Here is an 11065-nt window from a genome sequence, read left to right on the forward strand (position 1 = left end):
GTGTATCTCCATGAATGGATAAGAGAAAGATTCCTCGTCCATAGTGAAAGAAGGGTGTGCCGCCCATCATTTGGGGGAATGCTGTTAAAGCAATGGCAGAAATGGTAGCAGCAGTGGGACGGGTTAACTTTGTGCGTCTGGGGAGCGCTGATCCATGTCTCCGTGAAGGAAGGAACGGGGTGTCCTCACTCATCAGGAATCAGTCGGAGGCACTTCTTGGTTCTTCTGTGGTCACAGGTTCAGGTGCGTGGTTTTGACTACAGCTCTCGCCAAGTCGGTAAATAAATGATTCTGAACGACAGAGTCGGGAAAAATGTGGTGGTCTCCTGGTATCGGATACTTTTCCCTCCTGATCGCTTTTCCTGAAACCGATTAACTTGGGCTTGGTTGATACGCGTTGATTAATGCGTTGAAAAAAAGCTGCGTGTCTAGCCCTCTAGGCTTTTGGGGCCATGATTTTTACGAGTTGCTTGTGCAGCTATTTATATCTTCTTTGTTTTTCTGTCTTGGGGGTTTGGTTTTTTGGGGTTCTGTATATTTGTTTGTTTGGTTGGTTTTTTCCATTCCTGATCTGTCTGTCATACACAGGTGAGGGTGTAGAATGGGATCTCAAGAACATGCGTTTAGTATTTCAGAACCTGTCTTCTTTTCCTCTCCCCTTTTCCCAAAACAGGTCCTCGGACCTGGTTGATCGCTTGGACAGGGGAATACTAGACTGAAGAACTGGGTCTCTCGGACACTTTATGAAACAGTTTGCGTGTGTCTGCCTGTTGACAAGGGGCGGGCTCTACCCATACTAAGATCATAGCTAAACCGTCAGTGAAATACTCAAAGAAACAGCAATTAGGCACCTGAATAAAGTTTATTTGCACATTTACGAATGGTCTGCTGCTTAGTGTGGGGTCTCTTGCCGCCCTACAGTATTTGATTGGTAAGGTGTCCCACCAACATGAAGATTCAAGACTGAGATGAATTCGTGTATAATAAGCACCAATCTGTTATAGCGTGATTTCTGAAAAAATCAAGGTTTCTACTTCTTGGGTTAATGCGAGCTTTGAGGACTACTACCGCGTAGTGACGGCGCGGGAGCTGGACCGCGAGGAGGTGTCGGAGTACAACGTGACGGTGCGGGCGGCGGACGGCGGGTCGCCGCCGCTGCGGAGCAGCGCGGTGCTGGCGCTGCGGGTGCTGGACGTGAACGACAACGCGCCGGTGTTCGCGGAGGCGCGGTACAGCGCGCGGGTGCCCGAGAACAACGCGGCGGGCGCGCTGCTGCTGAGGGTGCGGGCGCGGGACGCGGACTGGGGCGCGAACGCGCGCGTGCGGTACCGGCTGTGGGAGGGGCGGGTGCGGGGCGCGCCGCTGTCGTCGTACGTGTCGGTGCAGGCGGAGACGGGCGCGCTGTACGCGCTGCGCTCCTTCGACTACGAGGAGGTGCGCGAGGTGGGGCTGTGGGTGGGGGCGGAGGACGGCGGCGCGCCGGCGCTGAGCAGCAACGTGTCGGTGCGGCTGGAGATCGTGGACGAGAACGACAACGCGCCGCAGGTGCTGTACCCGCCGCCGGCGCCAGCGGGCTCGGGCTCGGGCTCGGGCTGGGGCTCGGTGTCGGGGTGGTGGTCGGGCGTGGAGCTGTGGCCGCGGTCGGCGGAGCCCGGGTCGCTGGTGGCCAAGGTGGTGGCGGTGGACGCGGACGCGGGTCAGAACGCGTGGCTGTCGTACGAGCTGGCCAAGGCGACGGAGCCGGGTCTGTTCCGCGTGGGGCTGCACAGCGGCGAGGTGCGGACGGCGCGGTTGCCGCTGGCCCGCGACGCGGCGCGGCAGAGCCTGGTGGTGGTGGTGAAGGACCACGGGCGGCCGGCGCTGTCGGCCACGGCCACGCTGAGGGTGGTGCTGGGCGAGAGCGTGGCCGAGCTGCTGTCGGAGCTGGGCAGCGCGGCGGCGGCGGCGCCGGGCGAGCCGGGCGGCAGCCTGACGCGCTGGCTGGTGCTGGCCGTGGCGGCCGTCTCCTGCCTCTTCCTCGCCTTCCTGCTGCTGCTGCTGGCGCTGCGCCTGCGCCGCTGGCGCCGCTCGCAGCTGCCGGCGGCGGGCAGCGGCGCCTTGCGCGGCGTCCCGGCCTCGCACTTCGTGGGCATCGACGGCGTCCGCGCCTTCCTGCGCTCCTACTCGCACGAGGTCTCGCTCACCGCCGACTCGCGCAAGAGCCAGCTGCGCTTCTCGGGCGGCAGCTGCTGCGACACCCTGCCGGCCCGCCCGCCGCCCGACGAGCCCGCGCCGCCGCTGCTCCCCGAGGACGCTGACGGCGCCCGCCGCGACGACCCCGCCGCTCCCCCGGTGAGTTCCTCCCACCATCGGAATTGCTCCGCCACGCTTCCCTCGCGCGATTCTCTGCCCTTGCCGTCGTGTGTTCGCTGTCCCTCCTCGGGAGGCTTAGTTACAAAAAAAAGGCAAATCTTGGTTCATGAGCGCGCTGTGCTGGTGCGTCTTGTTCCGGGGACGTGATCGTAGGCTCTTTGTCAGCCTTGCATTTTTTGTGGGAGTCAGGATAAGTGGGGCTGCTGTTGGCTTGAGGTTCGGTAGAGCGAAGATTTTTGTTCTTATCACGCATCACGTCATTTCTTATTTTGTCCCCTGATGGGTAATACCCTTTTTGGTGTCAGTGCTAGCTCTTCTGAATGGATGTATGAAGCGAATTGAAGTTTTCCACATTAGCAGGTTAAGGTATATTCCTGACAGACATGTGCTGGAGTAGGATGAGCGTGTCTTAAAATGGACTGTTAATGGCCCCGGGTACAGTTTATAAGCTCCTTGCCAGATGGAGGAGAGTCATGGAAAGTTGTGCCTCTTTGTCTCTTGGTTCCTGCATTTGAAAATCTATTGCAAGAAATAGATGTGTTCTTCTAATTCTCCGTATCTAAAATTTGACTGATTTGAAATGGATCTGGATGTTTCTTGGCTTGAGAAGAGGCAGAGGAGAGTGGCAGGCAGGGAAGGGGAAGCTGCCTTTGTAATGTGATTGATTATGGAATGTCTTTGTATTTGTCCAAGCTTTGATCTTTCTACACCAATCGAGGAAGGTACTGGGCAACAACTTGTTCTTGGCTGTCTACCAGTTGTGGAGGTGAAAGAGAATTGTCAAAGTTGTGACAATTTGAGAAACTGTCTGGGTGGCTGTGTTTGAAGAGCTACTACTGGCAGATGTGTATTGCTGATTCCTTCTCTTTTAAGGTTGACTTATTTGAAATGGAGCTGATCCTGTCTTGGCTTGACAACACATGCTGTGGCAAGAGCTGTACAAGGGTAGGAGGGAGAGCTTAGGAGGGTGATATTGCCCCCCTGCAGATGTTCTCTGACCTAGGTTGAACTGGAGGACCACTTCCCTTTTACCGTTAGTCTACTGATGTTTCTTCTCTGAAGTGAAGTGAGCAGACAATATGTCTTCCTCCTTAGGATGGAGATGTGAAGTTATCCATGTGAAGTTTGTGGTGCGATAGTGGTACATGTTGAAGAGAAATGGTGTAGACAACTAGGCCCTTCATGCCATGTGCTTGTAAATTCTAAGGGTCAAAGAACACCGTGCAAGTTGTGAAGGCTTGAAGATAAGAGTCCTGATAACTCTGTGTGAGGGTAACAAGAAATACTTTCGCTCCTTCCCCATTCAGCGTCTAGTTGTAGTATCATGCAATGTGAGTTTCACCTTTCTGAAGAAGTTTGGCTAGAAGACATGTGATTCCAGCTGTTCTGGGAGCCCTGGGAGGTTCTTCCTCTGCTTATTCAGGCTGTTGTCAATTCTTAACTCACAGTGAATTGTGTATTTATGACAAGCACCAGAATGAGGGCTTTGGGCAGAGCAACCTGTGTCTTTGCTACCTACTAAATACCTGGATTATGGGCCTACTCTGAGTGCCATAATCTAGAAGAGTAATCTCTAAGCCCTTCCTTTCTGCATGCATTCACTTCTTGCCTTGGTCATTGTGTTGGTCTGAAAGTGAGCCTTTGTATCTGACAATGTGTGGAGGATCACATCTGTCACATTTGCCTGGCTGTCCCATATTGATCTCTCATGTTTACAGCTGGAAAGAGAGGCTCTCATAAACACATTTCCTTCATATAAAAGCTGAACAAATGTTCTTGCTTTTCACATCCACATGGAGAGAAGTCAAGTATTAACCATGGAAAGGAGAAGTTGTCTGTGCAGCTTTTCTGTAGGTGGAGTCTGTCTGCAAATTATGGTGATCATTGTCAATGGTGTGGTCTGTGAAGGGTTTGAAGAGAGTCTTGGGGGTGGTGTGTGTGAGGAGGTAGCAGTAGAGAAAAGGCATGTGTGTTATTAATTCCTAGGGTTCATTCCTGGGCTACATAAAATGAGACTGAAGGTGCCTTAATTTTGGATATCACACTCCTCAGGTTCCAACTGGCCAAGTTGGGGGTTCATCAATCTGTTTCCTGTTGCATGATATTTCCCAACAATGGCAGTTACTAAGCATATGCATAACCTTTCGGTTAAGGCTTGAGCAGCATGTATCTTCCAAGTTGCCCAATGTGCTGAAGTAAGATGATGGTATGATAGTATCCCTGAGGTGATTCTTTGACAACTGGGTCTGTTTTGGAGCTGTATATCATTTATGCACTTGAGAAGATTTTAGATGTGCTTCCAGTTTGTGTGATGAGCAGAGAAATGTCTTTGCATGTATCCAAGTTGTGATCCCTCTTCTCAATAATGAGAAACTGTGCGTGCAGCTCTCCCTTCAGCAGCATCTGTTTGCAAAGACCTTTGCCATTTTTCTTTTCCCGGGTTTCCTGTCTCAAAAGATAATGATTGTCCTCTGGTTGTAAAGTATTTCAAAATAACTGTGCATGTAGAAAAATGGTGGCTGCAAGGTCATAGTTCTTTTTCCCAAGTCTGTATAATTCTGTTGTATTTGAAACTGTAGGTGCTTTTTGCAGCAAACACACACTTCCCTTGGCAAGGTGTTTTTTTTGCAGCAAACACTTGCTTCCCTTGGCAAGCCCTGAGCCACCTGAAGAAGCCCAGGATGACCAAACTTGAGAAAGAGGCCTGTGATAAGTGTTTACACTTACGGCTTCATATTTGTATGCAGATGAGCAGGCCACAGAGTCAAAAAAATTGTTGAGAGCTTGATGACTGTTTTTGAAAATGAACTCCCCTACAATGTAGTCCCAAGGAAGACTTCAGGGTTGCACTTGTGCTTGAAACCTCAATGATTTTCAGGTGCTCAGGGGAATGAATTTCAAGACCAACAGTGAAGACTGAGAAGACTTTGTGTTGAATTTCTCTGGCAAGCCTCTGTCTTTAATGGTTCCTTGGCTTCCTAGTCTGAGTTTTTTCTCTTCCTGGTTTCCTGTGTATGTAGGCTTAGTTTGAAGAAGTGGAATATCTTAATTTAGCCACTTGTGGGTTAGTGTTTCTTACTCATCCTTCCGTTTTTTTGGAAGTCGGGAGATGTGAGGTTATACTTGTATCCTGGTGTGGTAGGGAGAGGAGTTTAAAGCATGAAGCCAGTAGAAGTCCCAACTCTGTGGAACAGTGTGTGTGACAAAAGAGTACAGGAGATTCCCCAAGCCTGATATTTTGATATTACCCATCCTCTGTTAGATGATTATTTCTCTTTTAGTTCAGACATTTAACATTCATGCGCTTTACCATCCTTTTATTACTTCACAGAATAGTGATGAGGAAAAAAAGTTCCTTCTTTTTTTGGTGTGATCGTAGTGCATTATACTCTTATGATAAATTTTTGCCAATTCTGTGGGTATTAAGCAAAGCTGCAGGTTGTGTAAGTTTGGAGATTAGACCTGGGGAAGCTCTGTTGGGAGGGGCCATAAAGGAACTGCTGGTCATTTCCCTGCTTGACATAGTTACTCTGTTGGGCACACATTCTGGTACCATGCAATTTCAGTTCCTTCTGCTTAATACATTTGGCCTAATGAATGTTATTGCCCTGATCCATATTCATATGTGTATGTTTCTCACTCTTGCCTGGGGACAGCTCTGTTCTAATTGTCTGAGTTCAGGGGCAGTTCCTGTCCACACCTTGGAGGTTCACAGCTGTAAGGAGGAAGGCTTTCCCAGGCATACATGTACTTCCAGAGCGAACATTTTCTGTAGGGAAAGAAAGCAATCCTGTTTCTGCCATAGTGCTCAAAGTGCAGAGTGGCAACCCAACCCAGCCAAGGTTTCCATGAAGAGACATGGGGTCAGTGGGAGAACGTGTGCAGGGTGTCCCCCACATGGTCTCCCATTACATGGTTCAGTTGGTGAGATACGGGTTTGACAGGTGGGGTGTTAGATGGATAAGGAACTGGCTGGATGGCCACCTCTGAAGAGTTCTAGTCAATGGTTCAATATCCAGGTGGGAACAAGTAACATGCAGTATTGCTCAAGAGTCTGTGCTGAGACCAATAATTTTGAATGTATCTCAAGAATATCTTCATCACCATGGTTTCATCTGGGACGGACTTGATGTTCTTGCTAGCAGGTGGTGTAGGTCTGTGTTTTGGATTTGGGATCATAATAGTATTGGTAAAACTCTGATGGCTTGATTATGTGAAGCAGTCAAGGCTTTTTCTTCTGCACATATTTCTCCAATTAAGCCATGTAATGGGAGAACGTGGGGCCACATCAAAAGAGTTAAGGTCAGTGGCTCAATGTCCCAGTGGGAACCAGTAACATATGGTATTGCTCAAGGGTCCATACTGGGAACACTATTATTTTATGCATCTCAACAATATATTCATTAGTGAGTGTTATGCCTTCATCTAGGATGGATTTTACTTTCTTTATAGCAGCGGGTAAAGGTCTATGTTTGTGGGTTTGAGTTGGAAATAGTGTTGGTAATACACTGATGTTCTTGGTTGTGTGAAGCAGTCAAGGCCTTTTCTACTCCTTATACCGCCTCACCAGCGAGTAGTCTGGGTGTGCAGAGTTGGGAGGTGACACAGCCAAATAAAGGACAACCTTTATTTCACCTTTTTATTATGTAAAGATGGAGAAACTCTTCCAGCACCTGTTGTGGCAGGAGAAGGGACAACAGTTTAAAACTGAGAGAGGGTAGATTTCAATTGGACATAAGGAAGAAAACTCTTACGATAAGGGTGGTTTGACACCAGTAGAGGCTGCCCAGAAGGTTTCGAGAACAGGTTGGAGGGACTTTTGAGCAACGCTGTCTAATGAAAGATGTTGCTGCCCGTGGTAGAGGGACTTGTCTAGATGACCTTTAAAGTTCCGTTGTGACACAAATCATTCTATGGTTCTATGAAAGACTCGACGTGGCTTTACACTTTGCTCTTGTAAGTCCATCAGCTATGGAGTCGCAAAAGAAGGAACTTTTGTGAATCATAAAAAGAATAGTAAACGTCCATCTCATCTATTAGTACAGAGCTACAGACATTGCCTTGGGTGGTATACTTCCCAGTGTAATTATTCTTCTCCCTACAAGAAAATTCAACAAAGGTCAGAGACTTCCATGAGCAAAAGGAAGAAATGCAGAGAAGATACAAACCTTTTTCAGGTCAAGCATGAGAGGATTGCAATGACTTTTACTTCATTCTCTTTCTTATTGTTTACTGATTACTCAAACAGGATGGTTTTCTTCTCGGTATTTCTCCCAGGTAAGGAAAGCAGAATTCAAAGAAACAAGCAAGATGTTATAAAGATCTTATAGCTCTGATTCTTATAAAAGAGAGACCCAAAAGCTGGGAACAGCTACAAAACACCGGTCCGGGCCTCCGGCAGCGCGGTCACCGGCCGGCTGCGGTGTCGTGGCGGCGCCTCCGGGTGCCGCTGTTGGCCGACGCGGAGCGGCGCTGGAGCCGCAGCCGGAGCCGGCGCAGCGTCAGGAGGGAGGAGCGCGGCGAGCGCTGGCGAGAATGGCGGTCGGTGAGAGGCAGCGGGAGAGTGGGAGCCGGCGGCGAGCAGGCGGGCGAGTGCTGGTGCTGCTGCTGGGCGCTTTGCTGCTGGGCTTGTGCTGCCGGGCGGCGGCGGCGGCGGCGGCGTCGGAGCGGATCCGCTACGCCATCCCCGAGGAGCTGGGCAGAGGGTCGCTGGTGGGGCCGCTGGCGCGGGACCTGGGGCTGAGCCCGGCGGAGCTGCCGGCGCGCAAGCTGCGTCTCAGCGCGGAGAAGCAATACTTCGGCGTGAGCGGGGAGAGCGGGAACCTGTACGTGAGCGAGAGGCTGGACCGGGAGGAGATGTGCGGCGAGTCGGCGTCCTGCTCCGTCAGCTTCGAGGCGCTGGTGCAGAACCCGCTCAACGTTTTCCACGTCGAGGTGGCCATCCAGGACGTCAACGACAACGCGCCGACCTTCAGCAAGGCTGCTCTCGACCTCGAGATCACAGAGTTGACGCTCCCTGGTGCTCGTTTTCCGCTGGAGATGGCCCGAGACGCGGACGTGGGCAGCAACTCTCTGCTGACGTACCAGCTCACTGGCAACCCGGCCTTCACTCTGGACGTCAAGGAGAGCCCGGATGGAAGCAAGAGACCGGAATTAGTGCTGGAGAGAGAGCTGGACCGGGAGAAGCAGAGCTCCTTTGAGCTGGTGCTGACGGCGGTGGATGGCGGGGATCCCGTGAGGTCGGGGACTGTCCAGATTCGCGTCAACGTGACGGACGCCAACGACAACGCGCCCGTGTTCGGCAAAAGCCTCTACGAGGCACAAGTGCGTGAGAACGTGCCGGCGGGGTCGCTGGTGCTGCAGGTGCGAGCCACGGATGCGGACGCGGGCTCCAACGGGCGGGTCTCGTACTCCTTCGGCAACGTCCCGGACGACGTCCGCGCCTTGTTCAGTGTCGAGAGCGAGAGCGGCGAGGTGAGGACGGCGGGGCCGCTGGATTTCGAGGAGAAGAGTAGATACAGCTTCGGGCTGGAGGCGAGGGACGGCGGCGGACTCACGGCTCACTGCAAGGTGCAGATCGACATCATCGACGAGAACGACAACGCGCCCGAGATCACGGTGTTGTCGGTGTCGAGCCCGGTGCCCGAGGACGCGCCCGCCGGCACGGTGGTGGCCCTGCTGAAAGTGCGGGACCGGGACTCCGGGGAGAACGGTCAGGTGTGGTGCGAGCTGTCGGGCGAGGCGCCGCTGTCGATCGTGGCGTCGTCGGGCGGCTCGTACAAGGTGGTGACGGCGAGCGCGCTGGACCGTGAGCAGGCGTCCGAGCACCGCGTGACGGTGGTGGCCAGGGACCGGGGCAGCCCGCCGCTGTGGAGCCGCGCGTCGCTGGTGCTGGAGGTGTCGGACGTGAACGACAACGCGCCGGTGTTCGAGGAGGCGGCCTACAGCGCGTACGTGGCGGAGAACAACGCGGCGGGCGCGTCGGTGGTGCGCGTGCAGGCGCGGGACGCGGACGCGGGCGCCAACGGCCGCGTGAGCTACTGGCTGGCGGGCGGCAGCGCGGGCGCGGCGGCGTACGTGTCGGTGGAGGCGCGGAGCGGCGCGGTGTACGCGCAGCGCTCCTTCGACTACGAGCAGTGCCGCGAGTTCTCGGTGGCGGTGCGGGCGCAGGACGGCGGGGCGCCGGCGCGGAGCTCCACGGCCACGGTGCGCGTCTTCGTGCTGGACCGCAACGACAACGCGCCGCGCGTGCTCTGGCCGGCGCCGGGAGACGCGGCGGCGTCGGCGGCGTCGGTGGCGTCGGGATCGTCATCGGCGTCGGGGCCGTTCGAGGTGGTGCCGCGCTCTGCCGAGGCCGGGTACCTGGTGGCCAAGGTGGTGGCGGTGGACGCGGACGCGGGGCGCAACGCGTGGCTGTCGTACGAGCTGGTGCAGGCGTCGGAGGCGGCGCTGTTCCGCGTGGGGCTGCACAGCGGCGAGGTGCGGACGGCGCGGGCCGTGTCGGAGAGGGACGCGGCGAAGCAGCGGCTGGTGGCCGTGGTGAAGGACCACGGGCAGCCGGCGCTGTCGGCCACGGCCACGCTGCACGTGGTGCTGGCCGAGAGCTTGCAGGAGGCGCTGCCGGAGCTGAGCGAGCGGGCGGCGGGCGCCGACTCGCCGGCCGAGCTGCAGTTCTACCTGGTGCTGGCGCTGGCGCTCCTCTCCGCCCTCTTCCTGCTCAGCGTGGCGCTGGCCGTGCTGGCGCGGCTGCGCCGGGCCGGGCCGCCCGCCGTCCTGCGCTGCCTGGGCGCGCAGCGCTTCTCCGTGGCCGGCGCCGCCTTCCCGGCCGACTTCTGCGAGGGCACCTTGCCCTACTCCTACAACCTGTGCGTGGCGCCGGGACGCGCCCTCGCCCAGCCCGCTTGGCCCTCGCCGCCGCCTCTGCCCGTCGTGCCCGCGGAGGATCTGCTGGGCGCGGAGCCCTGCGGGAAGCCGAGCCCGAGCATCAGCGCCGGCGCGGGAGAGCCGCCCGCCGACCCCGACGCCCCGCAGGTCTGTAAGCCCGCGCGCTCTCCCTCTTTTCCTTGAGCTGTGCTCAACCTCCCTCCCTATTTCCCTGGGTTTTTCGCCGATTGGTGTGGATTGGGAGTGATGGACCGCGTGTGTTTAGAATTAGATTTGCTGCTTCTGCATGACTCGGGATTGGCACTTGTAGTTGGAGGTGTTTCATTTCTGATCGACTTTTACCCGAAACTGTGTTCTTGGTCCTCGTTGATACCTGGACATAACACATTGGTTAATGCTTTTTCGATAATAGATTCCAAATGGAAACGCGCGTGTGGCTCCACGATTGAAAAGAGACAGGTTTTTCTTCCCTAGTGACATTCGAGACTATAGTCTCGAACGAACAGAGTATTGCCCTTCCACTCACAGCAGGAATGCATTGGTGGCACTTCTTGATTCTTCAGTAGCCACAGATTCAGATGAGAGGTTTTGACTACAGGTCTCTAATGAGTTAGGAATGGTGAAGGGTGTAAACTAATGATTCTGCAGGACGGAAAATTTAGTGGACCCTTGGTCTCCAAAGAAAAGGTCCGGGTAGCTCCATGAATGGAGAAGTTTCAGTTTGATACTCCTAATTGTTACAGAATGTTCTCCCTCTTCTGCTGTGTGTCGTCTAGCCCATTGGAGGAAGAGTGCTGCAGAAATGGCAGCATTAATGGGATGGATGAAT

General features: G+C 54.4%; 1 protein-coding gene and 1 pseudogene across 1 annotated transcript in view; both read left to right on the forward strand.

Moving 5' to 3' along the window:
* Positions 1–2499, forward strand: part of LOC106898340 (protocadherin gamma-B1-like) — a 7961-nt gene extending 5462 nt beyond the window's left edge. Inside the window, exon 4 of the mRNA XM_014959530.1 lies at positions 1027–2499. Coding sequence (XP_014815016.1) covers positions 1027–2499 — 1473 coding nt within the window. The remainder of the gene's footprint in view (positions 1–1026) is intronic.
* Positions 2500–7887: 5388 nt separating this feature from the next.
* Positions 7888–10419, forward strand: LOC106898341 (annotated as a pseudogene).
* The last annotated feature ends 646 nt before the right edge of the window (positions 10420–11065 follow it).

The sequence above is a fragment of the Calidris pugnax genome, unplaced genomic scaffold (assembly GCF_001431845.1).
Source record: "Calidris pugnax isolate Ruff unplaced genomic scaffold, ASM143184v1 scaffold494, whole genome shotgun sequence".
Classification (NCBI taxonomy): domain Eukaryota; kingdom Metazoa; phylum Chordata; class Aves; order Charadriiformes; family Scolopacidae; genus Calidris; species Calidris pugnax.